This window comes from Acanthopagrus latus, chromosome 7 (assembly GCF_904848185.1).
Source record: "Acanthopagrus latus isolate v.2019 chromosome 7, fAcaLat1.1, whole genome shotgun sequence".
Classification (NCBI taxonomy): Eukaryota; Metazoa; Chordata; class Actinopteri; order Spariformes; family Sparidae; genus Acanthopagrus; species Acanthopagrus latus.
The window spans coordinates 28,423,524-28,447,440 of NC_051045.1; the positions used below are offsets into that span (position 1 = coordinate 28,423,524).

At 39.5% G+C, this 23,917-nt stretch overlaps 1 protein-coding gene across 4 annotated transcripts in view; it reads left to right on the forward strand.

The window, feature by feature from the left end:
• The window catches only part of prkcz (protein kinase C, zeta), a 172,298-nt gene that overhangs the window by 106,989 nt on the left and 41,392 nt on the right, over positions 1-23,917 (forward strand). For all 4 annotated transcript variants that reach the window (XM_037104253.1, XM_037104254.1, XM_037104255.1 and 1 more), the window contains 5 exons: positions 10,269-10,366; positions 11,349-11,435; positions 13,950-14,085; positions 14,371-14,458; positions 14,654-14,773. In XM_037104253.1, the coding sequence (XP_036960148.1) occupies positions 10,269-10,366; positions 11,349-11,435; positions 13,950-14,085; positions 14,371-14,458; positions 14,654-14,773 (529 nt within the window). The remainder of the gene's footprint in view (positions 1-10,268; positions 10,367-11,348; positions 11,436-13,949; positions 14,086-14,370; positions 14,459-14,653; positions 14,774-23,917) is intronic.

Genomic DNA, 23,917 nt, shown 5'->3' on the forward strand with positions numbered 1-23,917 from the left:
TTACGTTCCAATTGGTAAAGTTAGTTGACATCCTATTCCCATTAGAAGAAGTCAGTGAATCAGCCATATGTCTAAGTAGATGTCCTTAAGTGGGTATAACATTGCATCTCTCACGTACGTAATCAGAATAATCTGAATGTGAACTCTGTAACTCTGTGTAATACAACATATAAGTAAAATACACATAGGTGTCATAAGAAAAAAAACACACAAAAAACAAAACACAAGAACAAAAACAATCAGACGGACCAAAACACAACATTCAACAGGAGAAAGAAATACAATTGTGGTCATAAAAAAAAAAAAGAAAATAGTAATGAAAAATAATTTAGAAAAATAAAGATAAGCAGGCCTTTGTAAGAAAGAAAGAAAAATAAACAAAACAAGCAGAAACAAAAGTAGAATGTCTTTGGCTCCAAAGAACAACTTGTCAGATAGCATAGCCTCCAACATAAACTATGGCTCCATCTAATAAATGCCCCTATGCAAAAAGGATTTATGCAAATTAACCCATCAATAACGTTACTCAACAGTCTTGAAGCAGTAGGCAACAATCATTTTTCAGTCAAGTCCAGGTGAATTTTCAACAAGATTAGCTGGCATCTTAGCCTTACTAGTTTTAAAGTGTAAATAAGATTGTTATTGTTACCTTGGCTTAAGTAGCCATTTGCATTTCCTGGCCCAGCATCATTGAACATATAAACTGGTCATAATCACGGTGGTGGCAGTATATTCTGCTTCACATAATCCATGGCCAGCTCTGTGTCCTCGAAAGATTTTTCCTCTCCCGCAAACGTTATCTGGAGATTAGCAGGAAAGCGCAGCCCGAATTTGACGTCCGGGACATCTTTCAGAAGCTGTTTCACATCAACAAAGGCAGCTTTCTTCTTGGCCACCTCCGGAGCAAAATCAGGAAAGATGAACACACACTTCCCCTGGTAGTACAGCTGCTTCTTCTGACTAGAAAGGCGGAGGATGTGATCCTTGACGTCTCCGTGATGCACTCGCATCATGAACGGTCTGAGCCTCTCTCCATCCCTGGGTTTAGGTGCCAGTGAGCGATGTCTGCGGTCTAGACGTGGAGCGTCTTGGAGGTCTAAAACTTCCTTTAGTGCAGTCGCACAGAACTGCCACGGCTTGCCTCCATCCCTGCCTTCCTCAATTCCGACTAAGCGTTTCCGTTTCAATTGGCGTTATAATCTTCTCCCCGGAGCTGGGGGAAAGTTTGTCAATGGTGCTAAGTGCCTCTTTGCTAGCAGTAACCGTAACGCCAGCGCTAGCTTGGCTGCTCTGTTTGGATTTATTGTCACGATTGGCCATCATTAAAGAGCAGAATGTTTGCAAAAGCTCTCACCCAAATTGCTGCACCGAAATTAGCACAGCATTAGAACCCGGCTTGCGAAGATATCTGTAAATATTAAAGTTGTCCGCAGAGCTCAGGACCTCACACGCCGGACGCCATCTTGAAGTCCCCAAGGAGGTTATTATGTCTGTTTGTTGGTTGGTTGGTTTGTCAGTAGGTTTAGATAAAAACTACAGAACGAATTTCCACTAACGGAGGTCTCAGGACAAAAAAAGACTTAAAGAATCAAGATCTTCAACATTTTGTTTTCCTTTTCCTTCAATAAATCATTTAAACGCATCTTGTTGATGGTGTGGTCCTTGCTAGTGAACTGAAGCTTATATGGCGAAGTTTCAGGAGTTGGACCACTCCTCAACAGTGCCAATTTCCAGTATCCCTATAAGTAACCACCTGACCCTCTCCTCTTCTTCGCTCTTGTATTCTGTATTCTTCCTTTTGAAATGTTAGGTATTTGGGATTTGTCCCCTAATAAACATAATTCAGGGGTCCGAGGTATCGCTGAACCAAGCCAGCCACTCAAAACCGCTACAATTTTAACCCACAATGGCATCACCAGGGCACACTCCTATATACAGTGTGGAAAAGTTCCCACTTCTGTTTTACATTTCCAACACAGGTTGTCATTCATCAGTTTCATCCTCTGAAGTCTCTTTGACGTGTGGTAATATCAATGTGTAATCTTATACTGTAAAAACTTTCCTCTTGCCTCTCACATAGTTTCTACACTCCAACAAAATCTCCAGCTATTTCTCCTGTGTGAAACCTGTTCTCAAATCTCTCTGCCACAGCAGCTTCACATTAGATGATTCACCACTCACCCAGTGGTTAATTAGTTAGTGAAATAGTGAATCTGTATGGCATTCATGTGGCCTTTTAAGATAATCCAACATTTGATTCTCTATGCTTACTGTAAGGCAGAGACGTCTCCAAAAATGTTGTTTGCCTTCAACAGTGAATTTAAGAGTGAGGTCAGCATAGGACACACCATCCCTATACAAGTCTCCTATAGTGTGCCACGTAAATGACATTCATTCCAACAAACAGGTGTTTTTCCAATACAGATGACAGGATTGTTTTTTTTTTTTAATCATTTCTCTAAATAAGCTTTAATTTTTCCTAACACTGGGTTAAAATTCAGTAGGGGTAGTTCGTCCACATCTTGGCTGACTCAAATTCCTAAATACTTCATACCTTTAGGGACCCATTTAAATTGATTTTTTTCCATCATGTGTGAATGGCATGATTTGGATAGAGGCATAGCCTCAGACTTATTCCAATTAATTGTGTAGCCTGAAAATGTAGAATACAATTGAATAGTGTCCATCAGATGTGTTAATGAGGTGAGTGAGTCACTCACCACAGCCAAAATATCGTCTGCATAAAGCAATAGTTTGTGTTCCTGTCCTCCAACCTCAACTCCCTTAATGTTATTATTAATCCTAATTACTGGCTGCTAATGATTCCAAGAAAATTATGAACAGTAAGGGACTCAGAGAATAGCCCTGATGGGTCCCTCTGGAGAGGCCAAAAAATGGTGATATTATCCCATTAGTTATCACTGCAGCTTTTGGCTCCTTATATAATATCTTAACCCACCTGGGGAGAAGCATGGACTGAACCCGAGATGAGTCAGGGTGGAGAATAGGAATCCCCACTCCACCCTGTCAAAAGCCTTTTTGTCATCTAAGGAAATTGCAACTATTGGCTCATCTGACTCAACCACATTAAATGAAACAATTTTCTCATACTATCTGTAGACCCACCTGGTTAGGATGTATAATGTTGGGCAGGACTTGTTGTAAACATAGGGCCAGCACCTTTGTTGATATTGTACAATCTAAATTGAATAAGCTAATGGGTCTACAATTTGATGGATCTGTTATATCCGTATCCTTCTTAGGAATTAAAGATATTAAGGCTTTGTTAAAGGTAGGTGGCGCCTGTCCCTTCTCAAAAGCCTCCTGATATACCCTCTGTAGAACTGGAGCAAGATTATTTATATACTCTTTATAACATTCCGCTGAGAATCCATCGTAACCCGGTGATTTCCCAGTTTTCATTAATGAGACTGCCTTCCTTATTTCGCCCTCAGTTAGCAGAGACTGTAGTTTCTCTGCATTGTCAGAGAGTAATTTGGGCATGTCAGTGTTAGAGAAGAACATTTCCTGCTCCTTTTGATCAATACTGCTACATGATGTTGATGTATACAGTTTCTCATAGAATTGTTTGAAAGACCTTATATAAATCTTTAACTGAGATAAAATGGCTGTTTAATGGCTGGGATGGTGTTTGAAAAGTTCTTCTGTTTTACTTGTCCAGCTAATATTTCACCAGTTTTCTCCCCACCCTCATAAAAGTTATTTTTTATTCTGAAAAGAGCACATGCTACTTTTTTATTATAAATTTTGTGCAGCTGGAATTTCAGCTTACAAAGTTCCTGATATTGTGACTCTGAATAATGCTCAGATAATTGATTTTCCTTTAATTTAATTTCCTTCTCCAAATCTTTGATTTTGTTAAGGCTGTCTCTTTTCTTTTGAGAAGCATATGCTATCAACTCCCCACTTATATAAGCTTTAGACGCTTCCCAGTTTTAATTTCTTTTGTGCTTTCAATATTTATTTCGAAAAAAGATTTTAGATCCTCACCCAGTGATGTTTTGAAAGGTTTGTCCTGTAGTAGCGAGGTGTTCATTCTCCATCTAGGCCTCCCACCTGTTTCTAACTCTGCCTTTAAACTGCATGATTGGTTATGGCAATAGTTCTTGTGTCACAGCTAACTACACTTTTCATTAAGGAATTTGCTATTAAGAACAAGTCAATTCTGGAAAAAGATTTGTGACAGTGAGAAAAAAAGGTATATTCTCTCCCATGAGGGTTAGTGAGCCTCCATATATCTGTTAGTCCCATATCGTCATTTAACATATTAATTGCCTCTCTATCTTTGGTCCTCAATGTACACTTAGACCTGCTTTTATCCAGGATGGGATCCATCACTTCATTAAAATCTCCTGCTAATGTTACATGCCCATCCATATCTCCCAAGACCGTATTTATACCATGGAAAAAATGTGGATCCCCTTTGTTGGGCACACAGATGTTACATAGTATAACCTTCACTCCCTCTATTAATGCATTTACACATACCATTCACCTTTCTGCATCTTTAACCTCTTTCAATAACACAAATTGTATATTCTTTTTAACCAGAATCATTACACCACGTGCATTCGACAACAAACTGTGAAAAATATGTCCAACACACCCTATTTTAAATCTGACCTCCTCTCCCTCATTTAGGTGAGTTTCTTGTATGAAAATGATATCTGCATGATTGGTTTTCAAATATGCCAATATCTTATGTCATTTAGCTGGGTTTCCACTCTCATTAATATTCCAGGACACATATTTAATACACTTCCCTGTCATCTTTACCTCCATGTATTGTTGTATCCATGTCTGTTGTACTATTAACACTAACATATATCTGCCCATGAAGTCTGTGACTAAAAGTGAAAACCTTATCTTGTCCGTGGGTTACCGCTGCTCTCCTCCCTTGACGGTGGCTCGTTCAGGCCCCTCTCCCCAACAGTCCCCTCAACATACCCATGGCTCATTCAGGTCCAGATAGTGTCCGTTTATCTTTTATCTCACATTCAATCAGCACAGTCCTCATGATCACTGTCGCTGATAAGTTTGTCTGCATCCTTCGCTTTGGTAAAACTCACGTTTTTCCCGTTCCAATTGAACCTTAGCGTGGCTGGATAGGCCAATGTATACTTCACGCTGGAGATTATGCGTCACCGCGGTGAAAGCCTTGTTAGTAAACACATCTTGTTAAAGGTGAGGTCCTTGCTAGTGAAAGATGTCTTCAACAGCAACACTGATCTCTCCTCTACTGTGTTGCTCAGTAGCAGAATTGTTAGCACATGTCCACACATCTTGTGAGATCTGCAGGTTTGGTGGTTTCTGACTGGTCATCACCGCAATGGAAGGCACTTTCTTCATTTCCAGGATCATTTCAGAATCATTCATTTCATCAGAATTCACCACATTTCCTGCAGAAAATACATTTTCCAGTTAACACATCACAATCCTTAAAATGGTACATATTCCTTCTCCCTTATTTGTGAATATATGAATATGCAAATATTTTTCATTTTACAAGTGTAATGTTTGGACAACAGGTGTTTTACACTATACTATGAGGTCAGTTCTCAGTGTATTTGCACTGTAGGCCTTAAGTTTCCACATTGCACTTGTGTGAGTATTCAACCAAAATTGGCCTTAAAACTTTTTGTGATGCCACAAATCGTGCTTGTAGTCCCACTCTTGTAATCTGAATTTCATTCAGCACAGATAACATTTAGATTTTAAGCAAAAAATGTAAAAACAGCCATCTAGTGTCAAACCCTGCACAACATCATTCCACACAGTGAACATCCCAATGTAAGATACAAAAAGAAGAAGATAGCTTGATTGGGCAGGGATGTTAAACAAAAGTTGATCTTGCAGTCTGCTGGTTGTGTCCCGAAATGAATCTGATGAGCACAGAGATTGAAAAGTGTTAATATTTTCCTCAGGTGTTTCTGCACATTTAAAGTAAACTGTCACTCTTTGCAAAGAGCTCTTTCTACCTTTGGATGGCCAGAAATAAATCTGAAACAAGATGAGCCATCCATTCATTCTTACAGATGCATTGAGCCACAATAGCAGGTTATCATGCACGTCAGAACACCTGCACCTATTGATTTTTATGTAAACCCACATGAAGGTGACGTCACTGGAGGCTATACCACTGCCCTAATTCCCAGCTTCAACATGCGTCACTGCTCCAGAAAAGCAGCTTAATCACATTCACCTCCTCCAGTGGCTTGACTACTTGTATGTGTGTTTGCGATCTCTGCTTTGTGCTGCAGACATTAAATGATGTGACGCTCTCAGACCAGTCACTGTGCACTGCACCGAGGGGGAAACTCATGAAGAATTAGTGACAGATAGACAGAAATCTGTAGGTCAGATGTGTTTCATGGATGAAGAGATTCATTTGAGGTGTTTTAAGTACACTGGGTCCTGTGGGCAGGACCTGAGAACCACTGGACTTTGTAGCAGGTCTAAGAGCAGTAATCAGTGAGGAAAGGAGGGATGGAAGGATAACTTGGAAAGTGAGAGTGGAGATAGAACAGTGAAAGATGTATGGAGAGATGGAATCCATGAAACAGAATGACAGACTGAGTGAGTCAGAGAGTGGTTGGTGCTCTTCAAAGAAATTAGAATTGGACTGGGGGGGGCGCAAAAGCAGATAGCTTATGAATTGAAAAAAAAGGGGCTTAGGAGGAAGCAGGAATAAGTGAATGGGTGACTCAAAGGGGAAGATGAAATCCGGGTTTAGCATCTTTTATTTTTGAGATGAATTGCCAGAAGAACATGATGCGAAATTCATTTCAAAAAGGAAAAGTCTGCATAATGCCCCTAAAGCAGGAAATATGCAGACATGCATACCATCAACATTCATTATATATTCTAAATATGATGAATGTAGCTGGCAGAGCACAGTGCATCCTTATTTCACAAGTTTCACAAGTGTCCAAGAAACAGGATAATCACAATACGTCCATATTCTGCCTCTTAAACAGTCAGTTCACCCAAAAGGTTTTTCACATACTTCTGCTGATAGCCACTCATGCAGATTGGTTTGGTTTTATGTGTCCAGGTTTTAAGATGTGTATAAGAAATACTCCCCATGAAGCAACTGTGTGTTCTGTTGACTGTTCAGTGTGATCCAGACATTATTTCTGGAAAGAGATGTTGTGAATTTATATGTTATTTCTAAAGCTGCGAGAACCACAAACTAATTGAAATCCAACTCCATTGTATTGAATTGGAGACAGAAGTCTCAAAACCTTTACAAATAAAACCAACAATATAATAAAACTGCATGACTAATGTCCACTCGAGGCACATGAAAACTTTGGGTTAAATATCGATCTCAATCTTATGTTATTGTGTGTTAAGTAGAGAACATGGTTAGTTAAGCCTAGCATAATTAAGTCAGTTAATTCACAAGGAAACACTGCATGATTTTAAATGACATCCTTCAATCCATTATGGATCTTGCGACTTCCAGAGACTTTCCAGAAGATTTTTGCTGTGAAATGTTGTCTAGAATTCTTTTGTAGACTACAAAACTTCAAATGACATTCTATCAACATGGGGGTGAGATTGTCTACTCTCTGATTCACTGAATTTACATTTCTGGGTGAATTATTCCTTTAACAAAAATTGCTCCAGCATGTAAATCCACCAGTTGTTGGTTTTCCATTTCAGTGCAATAAATAAGATGTAGGTCTGCCGGGGAGTGGGCAGATGAATGAGGCAGGAATTTACAGAAGGTGCAGAGTGCACTGGCCCAGCAGCAGCTCATGTCACTGACGACCCTATTTAGCACCTGTAAGACACCAGCAGAAAACAGAACAGAAGACGACACATTTTTTGATGGTAAGGTAAACACGCATTAAAAAAGAAGAGAGCTGCACCCTGTTGGCTTTGCTGTTTGTGTTATATAAGCCCACTAGAGGGCACTGCTGCTCAACACTTTAAAGTCTTTAGAGTCTTTAAAACACACAAAGCACCAGGCTCATGCAGCCAGGCCTGGTATCACTGTTCAGAGTTGCTGCAGCTTCCAACATATGTACAAGTATCTAGGACAACATAAATGATGTTACAGGCCTCCACTTCCTTCTTCAGCATCTCATCTTTTCCTCACATGAACAATTACCAGTATTAAAATCCAATTTTTTCTGCTAGTTATACAACAAAACTAAACTGACACCTTAACAAAGATAATCAGGAAAGATTCAAGGAAAGGATCAAGTGCTCCTTATGTTTTGATTACATATCCCATTTTAATTTATTCATGGCTCTATTCATGCACATTAGTTTAATTATTCATCCCTGTAGTAGTCCAATGCCTGACATCAAAGCAGGCTTGTAGGAGACGACTGTGCAACTACTAAAGCAGCTGAAATGACCCACACAGGATGTGTTGTAATATTCTACATGATTATATGTTTTTTGAGTAATAATGAGTTGAACAGATGGAATTTGGTATCATATGCACAGTATAGGTTCTCTGTTCTGATGTTATAAATTAACCATATGGGGTTGAAGCACAGCATGGGGAACTCAAGAGTCAGACACAGTCTGTTGTAGCTAACAGAAAAACATTCACTAACATCAACTTAATGACACTTTAAATCAGCATAAAACATCCTCGCCTCAGGCTGAACACTCACAGCTTTCTATAACTATAGTTAGAACAATTAAAACCTCAGCTGACTGATAACAGTAATACACCCGGATGCGCAGGTAGTCGAGTAGTTAGAGTGTATGCCACGTATGCAGCTGACCTTGGTTCGAATCTGGGCCAGCGGACTTTTGCTGCATGTCACACCCCCTCTCTCCTCCATTTCATAATCTAAATAAAGGTGTCTATGCCTTAAAAAAAAAAACAGTGATACACCCTGGCCTTACAGAAATTAAAGATACTTGTTAATGACTGACAGTGTTGAGAGTAACTAATCAAGTGCTGTATTGATCAAGAACAGAGATATTTATTTTACTTCATTATTTCCATTTTAAGCAACTTTATAATTTACACCACTACATTATTATTATCCAGGGTCAACCCTGCTGTTACCCAATGTCAGCTCCGATCGGATCCAGCCCCCCTGTGACTCTGAAAAGGATAAGCAGTTTCAGATAATGGATGGATGGGTGGATGGACAACACAATATAATACAACAACTCCAGCGCAGAAAAGTTCCTACACTCTTCCTTTGGCTTTAAAAAGCAGCTGATGATCCACCTGTTTAGACTTGTCTTAAACTAGTTTGATGTATTTTTATCTTTCCCTGATGTATTACTCAGCATTTTATGTCTTCTTGATGTGTCTTTACTTAGGCCAGAAACATGGTCCACGTTATCCCAGCTTACTAAAAGCATGTCTCACTGAACATCCTCAGCATGCGCTCTCATGTCCAGGTGGAGAAAACAACCACCAGTCCTCAAACTGTAGATAGAGAGTTATTAGAGCATTTCATTACTTCTGTAAACAAGAGACCACATCAGCCATGACACCCGTGAACATGTTGCCCTTCCATGACCATTCAGTAGATGTAACAACTACATTTTTCCATGCGTACTCATGCTCCACGTTGTCATGGGTCTCAGCTTTCATTTTGAGTTTCATGACTGGCTGTTTTTTTGGGTGGAAGTGAACTCAACCAGAAAGGGTCCACTTTGTCTTGTTGCTTCATATTATAGTGCCCGCAGACTGCCACACTGCACCTCACAGCTGCATTGTGTTACGATTTTCAGGCGTTACATATGTTAAATAATTGAGTAATAATAACCTAGATGTATAACATATAGTGATATAACAGAGGCTATGCTGTGTCACGCAATCCTTTACATAAGGAAAAAAAAATCCAAGTGTCTTTATTAGTTGTTTATTTATTGACCATGTTTAAAGCCATCACCACATCACTGTTGCCTCCTGGGTTTTTGGTTGTTTTTTATTTTATGTCGAATATCAACTTAAACATTTCATTTCCACCCACACCTCAAAAATCAAGCAAGCGAGAGTTCTAACATAATATTTTCTAAACTCTGTCCACACCCAGGAAGTAGACAAGTAAGTGTTCTTGCTGCCTGGTCCAAAGTCCACCCTAACTGGGACCGTCCAGGAAACAAGACAATCCAGAAGACTGACTACATGTTTGATCTGTAACCTTGTGTGTCTCCATTTGTCTGTATAAATTCTAGTGATCAGACTAATTGATTGTTAACATATTGTCTTTTGTTCATGTCTTCTCTGTATCTTCTGTCTCTCCTCCTCTCTGCAGGATATTGACTGGGTGCAGACAGAGAAGCATGTGTTTGAGCAGGCATCTACCAATCCATTCTTAGTAGGTCTCCACTCCTGCTTCCAGACAGAAAGTCGGTAAGAGGGTGATAAGGCTGACACCTTGTGAGAGCTCATACTGCACAGTTTTTAAAGCCAGGATATTTCACTTATCAATCAAAGTACCTGACGACTTTTCAATGTAGCCTGACTGATTTCTGGACTTGACAATACCAATATTCAAGTATAAATAAGACTATGATATCAATATATCATCTGGTATAAATACATTTTTTGCAATGATCCCTCAAATGTGGTTATCAATCATTTGTGACAAAGGCAGGACATTTTCCTGTCAAAGGTCAATATTTTCATTGCCAAATATTACATCAGTGCACTGAAACAGCAAACTATATTTTCTTAAATGTTAAAATTATTTTTTTGTATCATAATCTCCAACAAACGAGCTTCTTGTATTGGGACATAATGGAAAAAAAGAGTTTCATAGTCTTTTTTTCACCTTTTTTGGGTGAACTGTTTGTCTAAGAGTCACCAGATAACATTTGTGTAGAGACAAAAGTATAGAGAGTATGCCTTCTCTAAAAACCAACAATCAAATCAAAGTGCAGGCTGGTATGATGCCAAACCTCTTGATAGACCCACAACTCACCATCAGTTTGACCTGGCCTTGCTGTAAAAACAACACACTATCATTATATGGTCATGGTAAGATAGCAAGCGATGTCCTGTCACATTTTTAGAATGAAGGCACCAAAACTGCTTGGTTAGGATGAGGAAAATGCCATGGTTTGGCTTGAACTGATTACCTTAAGATAATCCCCAGGGTCTATTAGTTTCTCACAGGCTTTAAGCCCTGAAAGTCCTATGACTGAACCTCCCATTCACCCCTGCACCCTGTGTTCTGTATGTGGCCTCTCTGGCTTGTCTTTTTTAATTTAAGAAATTGTTATTCTTTTATATTCATTTTTTTAAAACAATGTCCAAACATTCTTCCACCAGCCTTTGTCAAACAGTATCAGTGGCATGCTGATGGGTTTTGTCATCATGCTCTGGTTTCTAGGTTATTTCTGGTGATTGAATATGTAAACGGCGGGGACTTGATGTTTCATATGCAGCGACAAAGGAAGCTCCCGGAAGAACATGCAAGGTAACATGCAGATGTTGAAGCATCTGTTTACATACAGGATAATAAACTTACACCAGTCCAGAGTTTAAACACACAAATCTAGTCTCTGTGTTTCTTGTATGTGTACTACTTTTTAACATACTGTGTATGAAGCTGAATGACTTTGACCTTTCTCAAATGCACAGACTGTATTGAGATACTGTAGTGAGTCCTGCAGGAATAGGCAGCATGATCAGAGCAGGAAGTAGAAGTGGGTGAATTTATGACTGGATTTTGGTGGGCCCCGTCAACTACACAGGAAACACAGCCATTCAATTGGCAACTATTTTGGGTTGGACTGACTGAACCTCCTCCAGATGTTTTTTTTTTTTTTTTTTTTTTTTTGTATTTCACATGATGGTGTTATGTGAAATTTGGGGTGTGAGTAGTTTTTGTCTTTTGGGTAGGAAAAAAAACATCAGTTTCATAAAAGCATTGTGTGTGTTGCGGTGTACGACAGCTGTGAGTGTGTGTGCTTGGTTGAAGATGCTTAAAATCTTCCTCAACAGTATACTAGGTATAAGTACTCCTCACAAATATATGCTCAATGGAATGCTTTAGCAGCTCTTCAACAGCACAGAAACACTGCAAAAACCCAACTGAACACTCTTTTTTCCTACCTCTGAGAAATATAATGAGCACCCATAATTCATTGTGCCTGTCTACTTACGGGGCACTCCAACTGCGGCTCTGATAAATGCTGGATCAAAGGCTGGGTAATTTAGAGAGGCACCGTTGGGCCCCTATCGGCCCCTGCAATCTGTATTCTAGAGACAGTGGCTGTACATATGCAAAGCAGCATGTTAATCACTTTTAATGACTGTACATATTCATGAGAAGCGCTCTTAGATAGAGCCCTGCCGCATTCCCCCACACTGTGGGGGTGGCGGGCCGGTGGGCGATGGATGGTGCTGCTGATAGGACACGTCTTCTATCAGTCTGATGCCAGCTATGAAACAACGGTGTACAATGGAAGCTGTCACAGTGAAAACGTGGGGGAGCGATGTGGGATTTGTGATTTTTCTGTCAAACATCTCTCCAGTACAGTTTTTCCCTCACTGTTTGACAATCATGGGTTTACAGCAGGCAGACAGAGAAGCTTGTCAGTGTTAATGAAGGCTTATCTCCCAGACACAGAATGCACACAACCTACACATGCTACTGACTCACCAAAGACGTATGCCAAGTATATTGAATCATGGTTAAAACTGTAGTGTTTTAAGAATAATATTTGATATTAAAATGTGTATTTTCTCCACAAAAAGTATGACACAGTTCTTCATACCTAAAAATTCAGTGATCAGTTAGAAATAGCTAAATGTGCTGCATGTGTATTATATGTGCTTTATAGTTTTTCTGTATTTGGATTGAGTGTGTAGTCCAGGGTTTCCATCACTAACAAGCCTCCAGCCACATAATCGCCCATCGCTCATATTGTTGTGGCTTCAAATGTGGCTAACTTTGGATTTCAAGGGGAAGCTGAAAAAACTCAAATAACAATGAACCAGATAATTGTGTTCTTGAATATGTTGAAAATATCTTGAATAATGTTAATTTCATTATTCGATATGCAACATTTCCTGGAACTGATTCTCTACTTAAATCACTCAAAGAAAGTAATGAGCTTTTGAAATATTATGGAGCTTTTTTTCCTGAAACCTTTAAAAAATATTTGATATTGTGTTTATATGTACTCTGATTTTTGTTTATTATTTATCATCTCTGATGATGATGATTATTATTATTGTTATTGTTGTTGTTGTTGTTGTTATTATTGTTATTATATATTTTGAAACATGAAAACTAAAAAGTTCAGAGGCCCAAGGTGAAATTAAACTACTCGTTTCAGGTTCTTGCACCCTCTACTCACTTAACACTAACCAGGTAGCATCAGTTAAATCCCTGAGGGTTCCGGGCTGAGAGCCTCATGGATTGGTTTAGATTGGGCCATTGACATAAGCATGGTAGTAGTGTAAATAGAAAACAAGTGGGATCATTACTTTCCCAGCATGGGTGTTCATTGGTGATGTGTCTTATCAGATCAGAAGATATCCTGACATTTTCTCTTAAGGGTGGCACAAGAGCAACACTCATAGAGATTAGAGTGGAAAGAGTTTATCCTCTCGGGGCATGGAGGTACTTAGGAACCATGTTCTCTGTTATGCCTCACACAACCTTTTTCAACAAACTATTCCTAGAGGAATGTTTTCTTTTCCCCTTTTTTATCATTTGTTCTGCATAATTTCTTTGGGTCTTTGGAGAATAGGTTTCATTCATTTGATTTTATTGTTTTTTTTTTGTTTATTCAAATAAAGTTATATTATTGTTACTTTTCAGCAAGGTTGCATTACTCAATTCATACACGATTGAACCTATTGTTATGACTGACTAATGTACACATGAGACAAACACAACTATCAGGGACTAAAGGCTGATATTTTTTTTGTATGAGCGGAAATCTTCAGACACATCATTCTCTGTATTTCTTTCCTACAGATTTTATGCTGCTGAAATCTGCATTGCTCTAAACTTCCTGCATGAAAAGGGCATCATCTACCGCGATCTGAAGCTGGACAATGTTCTCTTGGACCATGAAGGACACATCAAGCTCACAGACTATGGCATGTGCAAAGTAAGAAACTTTTGCAGTAGACTGCATGGACTGCTGGCATAGGCTCATCAATATTGCAGTAGATCTGTATTGACTGGAAGTACTAACAGGGCCTCTGTCTTTTTTCTTTTCTTTTACGTCTAAATGTCATGTTCTCACAGATATCATATCTTCCACACTGCCTCTGTTGCTCTTCCTTCTCCTTCTTCTTTTTACTCTGTTGTCTTCCTCCTTCCCCTTCTCCCCCCTCTGCTTCATCTTCTTCATCTTCCCCTTTTAAACTTCTTCATCTTCTTCTTCCCTCAGGAGGGTATCAGACCAGGTGACACCACTAGTACATTCTGTGGAACACCCAACTACATTGCACCTGAGATCCTTCGAGGAGAGGACTATGGTGAGTGCAGGAGACAGCCTGGAATACGTTTATATCTAAAAGCACAAGATTTTTGTCCAAATAGGTCTAAGTGATTTATACTGACAGGATGTAAGGAATCTAGAAACATTCCTGCTAATAGCATGTATTTTCATGCCACAGATACTGTATATCTAAATTAATAACTTATTGTCTTATTGTTTTGTGCTCCTCCAGGCTTCAGTGTGGACTGGTGGGCTTTGGGTGTGCTGATGTTTGAGATGATGGCTGGGAGGTCCCCATTTGACATCATCACCGACAATCCTGACATGAACACAGAGGAGTACCTCTTTCAAGGTCTGTGTTCAAACCTGGTGGTTACTTACTGCAAAAGGGGTTTTCATGGCACTAGTGTCCTAGGAGAAGGGCTTTAAACTAGGAAAGACCAGTTGTTTGGAACCCTTTATTAGATATTTGACAGTTGTGACAGTCGACATGGAAACCCTCTATTACCTGTTTAATTTATGGGACCATGAATATCCTAAAATTATCCTAGTTATCTAAAAAATTGACCATTAATCTCCAAAATGCAATAATGTTGGTCAAGGACAATTGTTGCCAGAGAAAATATTCAAATCACTTTAATTGTCTGGGAAACATAGATAACCATACCAAATCTCATGGCAATGTATTTGACAGACACATAGACTAATGGACTAACAGACAGACATGGCTATACTTTAGCTGTTCTGCTAGCCAGGTAATCAAGAATGTACAGCCATGCTAGCAGCTAGGTTGATCTCTGGGATAATTGCAAACATCAGTGAGATAACTTGTGAACAATAAAGTCATGTTTAGTTACTAAAGGTTAAAACTCCCAATTTTGTGTAATTCTGCTTCATATTAAAAGCTTTTAACTCACTCAATGACCAGAGTGAAGCAATTTGGTTAGCAGGGATTCTTTGATAGTACTGCAGGGATCATGACAAGTGCATCAGTGCGGCCCTGAGTAATTTGGTGCCCTAGGCAAGATCTTAGCCGGTGCCCCCTTGCATCGCAGTCAATTTCACAATCAATTTTCAACTCGGGGAAAAAAAGACAAATCCCTCTTTCAGACATGGGATAAATGGGACTTAAAACAGTGTTTACAATTTTAAAAAAAAATTATTGTGTTGTAAACCGCTGAGAAACTTTATTTCCGCCTTTTCCTTCAGTACAAAATCATTGCAGGAAATCTGCAAAAACTCAGAGTTACGGGGGCACTGGCCCCTGTTGGCCCCCCCTTAGAACCGCCCCTGACCACAGCTCAGATGTTGGCCTGTGTCCTTACTTTTTCCCTGAGCCCGTCCTCCTTTCAGGCAAACTTCTGTGGGCTCTGAGGTGCGGTGGGTCCGAGTCGCACAGGGGGGCTTGGCCCCCATTCATAACTGCTTGCAATTCTAGTTTTCTTTGAAATGGTCCTCTGTGAACTAGTTCTCATCTCACTTTGTCAGTTAGAAGATATGGCCGATCAGCAGGTCTGTTGGTGCGTTTAGTCCTGATGCTGTGTCACTCTGCTGTGCTGAGGTAGAGGGACAGCAGCACCTGATGCTGTGTCACTGGGCTGGTGGTGAAATATGTTAAAAGTGCATCTGAAGAGAGGAGAGAAGTATATGTGACCACTGGATGTTACATTTTAATTAAAAAAAAGATGCTTGATGTGTGCTATACATGAGACTTATATAGATCAATAATGAAAATGTGATGAGATTCATTCAACTTTATTGTCATTGCAAAGCAATTCAGCCTAACCAGAGAGCAAGTGCGGTGTGTATATATTTCACTTATGAATGATATGAGAAAGCTAAGGTGTGGAGTATTAACAGCAATACACTTTAACTGCACTTTAACAAATATAAACTGTGACACAATAAACCAAAGGCTTACAGCTACCCTATTACAAAGGGGAAAAAAACTAATGGAAAACTAGTAGCATTTTAACTGACTTAAAAGCAGGAAAACACAGCCAACAGGTTAACTTATTGACTGCCAGCCATTTTCAGTGCAGAGCCCCATACTGCCAAGCGTTTTACAACATTTTGACTGATTTTCCAAGACCCACAGAACAGTGAGTTCTATGACTATGTAAACATCAAAAGTACCAAAAGAGAAAGTAGACTCTCTTCTTTCATCGGAAAAAAACCATTTGTTTCTACCTTTTTCCATTCTTCATCAATCGGCAGTAGAATATAGGTTGGTTTCACCCAAAACACCAGTTTTTCACCAAAAAAGAGCTTTTTTGTGTAAAGAAACTTATTTTTTGCTTTAGTGTCACCTCCAACATCTGAAAAGTGGTTTCCTTCCATAAAACAGCAGAAACAACATTGAGAAAGGTCTTTTGATGGAAAAATAATAATTTATTTATAAATATGCACACACACACGCACACAGGATTTCATATAGCTGCGACAACATACAGACATGTAAAGAATTGTACAATTTCCACCTTTTGAGAAAAATGAATTGACTATTTACTTGGTTATCTGTGTGTGTGTGCGTTTGTGTGTGTGTGTGTGTGTGTGTGTGTGTGTGTGTGTGTGTGTGTGTGTGTGTGTGTCCACCCCTACACAAAATAGTTCAGCTTAGTGTGATAAGCTGTAAAACACTCTCCTGCATGCAAGGGGACAGAACCTGAAGGCTCTGCTCTGCAGCAGCCTTCCAGGGGTTGCATTGAAGGGGAAATTGCTTGGTTGCCAGCCGGCTTGATGCCAGTCATCCTCGAGACCTCTGCTTGATGCAAGACCTGTAAATTATAGAAATATACACAATTACCACAATATATATATATATATATATATATATATATATATATATATATATATATATATATATATATATATTATATATATATATATATATATATTATTGCTATGGTGTGATGTGGAAGATACTTTTTTTTACCTTTCTTCCTCACTCTGCCAACAGGAGTGGGAGCTCTGCTTGATGCACAACCTGTAAATTATAGAAATATATACAATTACCACATTTTTAAAATTTATTTATTGCTGCCATGTGGTGTGGAGAAAACTTTTTTTTTGTTTACCTTTCTTCTTCACACTGCCAACAGGAGTGGGAGCTCTGCTGGATGCATCATCTGTGAAAATTGCTTCACATCAGTAGGCAACTGGCAACAGATACACTATATTACCAAAAGTATTCGCTCACCTGCCTTTACTCATTCTATGAACTGAAGTGCCATCCCATTCCTAACTCATAGAATTCAATATGATGTCGGTCCACCTTTTGCAGCTATTACAGCTTCAACTCTTCTGGGAAGACTGTCCACAAGGTTGAGGAGAGTGTTTATAGGAATTTTTGACCATTCTTCCAAAAGCGCATTGGTGAGGTCACACACTGATGTTGGTCGAGAAGGCCTGGCTCTCAGTCTCCGCTCTAATTCATCCCAAAGGTGTTCTATCGGGTTCAGGTCAGGACTCTGTGCAGGCCAGTCAAGTTCATCCACACCAGACTCTGTCATCCACGTCTTTATGGACCTTGCTTTGTGCACTGGTGCACAGTCATGTTGGAAGAGGAAGGGGCCCGCTCCAAACTGTTCCCACAAGGTTGGGAGCATGGAATTGTCCAAAATGTTTTGGTATCCTGAAGCATTCAATGTTCCTTTCACTGGAACTAAGGGGCCAAGCCCAGCTCCTGAAAAACAACCCCATACCATAATTCCTCCTCCACCAAATTTCACAGTTGGCACAATGCAATCTGAAATGTACCGTTCTCCTGGCAACCTCCAAACCCAGACTCGTCCATCAGATTGCCAGATGGAAAAGCGTGATTCATCACTCCAGAGAACGCGTCTCCACTGCTCTAGAGGCCAGTGACGGCGTGCTTTACACCATTGCATCCGACGCCTTGCATTGCACTTGGTGATGTGTGGCTTGGCTGCAGCTGCTCGGCCATGGAAACCCATTCCATGAAGCTCCCTGCGTACTGTACTTGGGCTAATCTGAAGGTCACATGAAGTTTGGAGCTCTCTAGCAATTGACTGTGCAGAAAGTCGGCGACCTCTTTGCACTATGCGCTTCAGCATCCGCTGACCCCTCTCCGTCACTTTACGTGGCCTACCACTTCGTGGCTGAGTTGCTGTTGTTCCCAAACGCTTCCATTTTGTTATAATAGAGCTGACAGTTGACTGTGGAATATTTAGGAGCGAGGAAATTTCACGACTGGATTTGTTGCACAAGTGGCATCCTATGACAGTTCCACGCTGGAATTCACTGAGCTCCTGAGAGCGGCCCATTCTTTCACAAATGTCTTGTTTCACAGTCTGCATGCCTGAGTGCTTGAATTTATACACCTGCAGGGGAAGGGGGAAAAGTTCGCTCTTACCTCCGTCATGTCTTCTTGGAGCCTCGTCTGGGGATGAGGATCTGCTGTTCCCAGTTGATCCCGATGGTAACCACTCATCAGACGAATCCGGGTCAGGTTCGCTGAAATCATCATCTGACTCGGACCTGTCTGAGCCTAGCTGTGGTGAAAGACGCCGTGTGCTACTTCCTCCGCTTGGCCTGGGATTTTGGTCAGTGGCATTATCGACTTGACTGCCACTATGACACATACTCTGCTCGAGTGTTAGCTGCCTAAACTTTCTCTTACGTCTCGATGGCGCCATGCTCTCTTTCTTCACTCATTACGCTTTACTCATCTCCCATCAGCTCCGAAGTGGCACTGCTGCCACCTAGTGGGCCAGTTTGCTAAATTCTCTGTTTACATGCCTGATTTTTAGTGACAAGCTCCACCAGACTGATCCCTCGCTCGCCCCGTTGAAAAACATGATTAACGTCTATGAATGTTTTCGGCAGTCAAGGGTTGTATTTAAATAAACGTTTATAGACGTCCGCGGCAGTTAATGAGTTAAAATAACACCTGAACAGGCCTAATGTTAACTTTCCAAATGTCCCTGATGAATTTAAGGTGGAGTACCATTAACATACATTGACTCGAACTATTTATTAATTATTAAACAATGCTACTATCATCCGAAGTAAGCTAGCAAGTTAACACTCTGCTCCAACAATGGTAACCACGATGCATTAAACTATTAATTTCCTTTCGCTTCATCACATTGACATGTATCTTCTTCACATTTTCTTCCTCTTCTTTCTGTCTTTACCTTCACTGGGCGCTGGATGGTTTCAGTCTTTTGGACCTTGTAATTCTGCTACAGTGTCAGATTCAGGCAGCTGCCAGGAACAAAAAAAATATTTTTTATTATTATTTATTTTCTCCCCATTTGTGGTGTCCCCCACAGATGACAACGCCCTAGCATTTGCCTATACTGCCTATGCCTGGGGCCAGCTCTGATCACTGGTAAGACACATTTTCATCCATGTGTGTCCCAGTTGTGGTGGAAATGCAAATCCCTGCCCTGAGTCAAACCCAGTGGAGCCAGGCTGGAAAATGTGATGGAAAAACTGCAATAGTGGATTATATAGTGAACTCGCCATTTTGCCCGCAAGAGTACCCATCTGCAGTCAAGATGGCTGACAAAGGCGCTGCCATATATCCAATCCATTCCAGAAGTCTCAAGCTGAAGTTAGTTAATCGCTAAGCTAAAACCAAAATAAACATGTCATTTACACCATAGACTGTTTGGTTTACACAGAACATAACTCTATGCATTTTGTGCAGTTACCTGTTCACTGTAATGGTATAATTGATTAGTTAATTGTCTTGCCACAACTTTACTCACACGTTAGTTAGAATCCTATAATAATCACCAAGTTAATAATGTTAACATGGATTCATGGAGTTAGCTTCAATAACAACATTATGTGTTAGAAATGTGACACATAAATATATATATATATATATATATATATATATATATATATATATACATATATATATATATATATATATATATATATATGTATATGTATATATATTTATGTGTCACATTTGTAACACATAATGTTGTTATTGAAGCTAACTCATGAATCCATGTTAACATTATTAACTTGGTGATTATTATAGGATATATATGTATATATATATATATATATATATATATATATATATATATATATATATATATATATATATATATATATATATATATATATATATATATATATATATATATATATCACATTAGTATATGGTAAATATGATTTTTTATGAATTAATTCATGTTTCATCAATTTACAATTAATATTGATTGTAAATATTAATATTACGGTTATTGAACGTCAATACAATGTTTGTGTGTGTGTGTGTGGAGAGGGGGGGCTGCTCACACATATCATTCACGCTAGAACTGAAAAATCATAAGGCCAGCATTGTAAATCATTGGTGATAATACACTGTAAGGACTGTATTGCCCATATATTATACACAGTCTTGTTTGCAGGAAGCTGGCATGCTCTCACTGTCTCTCCTGTATATGGCCCAGCCTGCCCACCAGAGGATGCCTTCATTAAAAACAGTACAGACCACCCACACATTGTTTGCTCTAAAGCATAGAAGAGAAGCTTAACTAAAAGACATCAGTCCTGCTGGTCATTTCCTCACCCACCAGGGATCTTTAGGGATGAGAGGGGTCTCATGAGCAAGACAGTGGCCCCAGACAACTGTGACTGTAACAGAACAGGGAGTTCCTGGGTCTGGAGATGTGTTCATTTTCATGTGTAACTATTAAATGACTGTAATAATTAGACTTTCCTATTGTCAGATTGTCAGTATTTTGTTGATTCTGTTTTTTTTCTGGAATACAGTTAAACACAACATTACACTATCATGCTGGCAACATCATCAACTTGACTTGGACTTTTTATGACAAACATTTTATTGTGTTTTATTGTGTTGTATTGAGATTGTGATGTTGTGTCTTTAACTTGTGTCTTTAGCATGGCCTGAAAATCAACAATTTACATTAATAGGCTATAATCGACCATGGCATGTCACTGCATTGATCCATAATTGTCCACATCCGCATCGCGATACATCGTTCAAGCGATTAAGTTCCACACCCCTGGTGTGGGCACCTCACATGGGTTGGTGACACATCCCCAGTTACTTCTTCCTTTGGAGCAATGGGATCCTCTGAGGTTGGAGCTGGAGTTGACTGAGATAGAGCTGGGGTCTTCGGGGATGCTGTTTGTGTGTGGGAATGGTTAATTTTGACGACTGACACAGAATGTGGGAGTGTGTATGAATGTTCCACACTCATTGATGATAAAGCTGTAGGGTGGGTCTCTGGTGAGGGTGGTTAGGAAAGTGAAGCCGAGGTGAGATTGGCCATATCACATTTATTTACATGATGGTGTTTTTCCGGATTATTGTAGTTCACAAAATGGACAGTGAAAACGGCCTCCATCTCTGCAGGGCAGATTGCATCTGGAGATGATCTTTTCTAAAAAGGGAGAGTAATTTGTCTTAAAAATCATATAGTACCTGAGAGACAAAAATGTATCTAACATCCTATACAGTATATACAAATGTATTTTTCCTTACATTAAACAGTTATATATACTTCAAAAAGTGTAACAACTCCGCTGACTGTTACAAGTAGGGATCTCTTGAAAGTAACTTGCTTTCTGTGCTAAAACTTATCCACAGACCTTGAAGAAGTGCAACTCAATATAACACTGGTTACAATATGCCCTTAGACATGCAAAAACACAAGTATCATTCAAAATTCCATGTAAAGGCATATAATCTCAAAAAGATACTTGATGGACATACCCTTGAAATGCACTGCATTTGCCGCATGATTCAGCAAGTGCCTCTGGACAGTTGTGAATTTGGGGCAGACAGGACAAGCAAACACAGATGGTGACACGGTCGTGCACTTCAGCTTGTTGCCTTCCTCAATTATAGAAGCATCTGGAAGAAAAGAATATATATATAGACATATACATTACATATATACACATACATACACATTATATTTTTTCCATTTTAATTTTTGGAAACCGTTTTTTTTTTTTAATCTTATCTCTCTTATCTCTTATTATACTACCACTGTTTTTAATGTAAATGTCTAAAATATACACAAATTAAACAGAAATTGCCTTAAATTTACTGAGGTGACAAACACATTTCCTCAGTACTGTACCATATAGTACATTAAAGAGTATCAAAAACATTTTGACTTCATCATGTCTTCATTTGGGTTTCATTTGGGTTTCATTGAATAAAAACATGAGCATCTCTCAGGCAGATCCAGTAAATATTTGCATACCAAAATTGTTCTGAAAAATTTAAGTTGTAAATAAATTAGCAAAGATGACCAGAAAAATGAGAAATTATACTTGCGACATTATGTCAAGTTAGCATACTAACCAGCTAGCAGTGAAAACACCAACCCTCCCCCTGTCCTCTGAGCTCCCAGCCCAGGCAGAGTCAGCTAAGAGGGCTGTGGCTAACGGGGCTAACTAGCTAACAGCAGCTACTGTTAGCAGCAGCAACAGTCACTCTTCGAACAGGTGGCTAACTCTCACGCATTACACCTTTAATTATGATTTCTCAGGTGTGCCTCTTTGCAAAACAACAGTTCATCTGACACATGAAAGTCGTTCGGGAACTGCTTGGTGCTCTAGTACTCTTGTCTTTGGCTAATGTAATGTTAGCCCAGACCATCAAGTCAAGCGGATAAACAGCCTTCACCACACATGACACTCTAATTCTTCGATGCATCGCATTTGTAATTTATATTATAGCACGAATTACATCTTAGAGAACACACCAAACTCGTTGGATGATAATTAAAGGACTATTTCTCTTACTGTTCCCTCACTCTCTGCTCATAATCCACTAATCGCTATAGACACCGGATAAGCAATACATTACACGAAGAAGAAACTTCCGCTTGGAACTTCCGGTATGGATTGGATGTATGGCGGTGCCCTTGTCAGCCATCTTGACTGTAGATGGGTGCCTCTCCATTTTGTGATGCTGTCCAAGTGGCCATTTAGCTGTAACTTAGCTAAGCTGTACTGATCTATTATTGGTTGCCTTGTAACGTTTGCTGTCAACTTAAATTGCAAATGGCAAACTAAACAATTTACCATGCAGATAAGCCTTTTTGCTGCAGTAGCTCTGGCACTCTGTCTGCATTAGCAAGCCTGCTAATATAAGATAATATGTTATTATAACATAAGCATATGCCTTGTAGTATTGTTATCTTTGATTCTGGACTTTGTGTTTGTTGTGATCATGCTGGCTGGTCCATTTCCTAAGTTCTAAGCTAATGTTAGCTCATCTTTCACACACTTGGTGCTGAGGGGAAGTGGAAGGGAGGTCCTTGCATTAGGATCCAAAATGTACTTTATATAAAAATCACTCTAATGATTGTTATAGGCCGGCAAGAAAGATGAAGGATGTTTTATTCAAGCTACATTACAACCCATTCACACATTGCCAATATAAAGTGGTTAATATGTGTAAATTCACAGTCTTGCATAGTACCTTTAAGGTACAGGAAGTAGAAGAAGAACAGCAGGAACT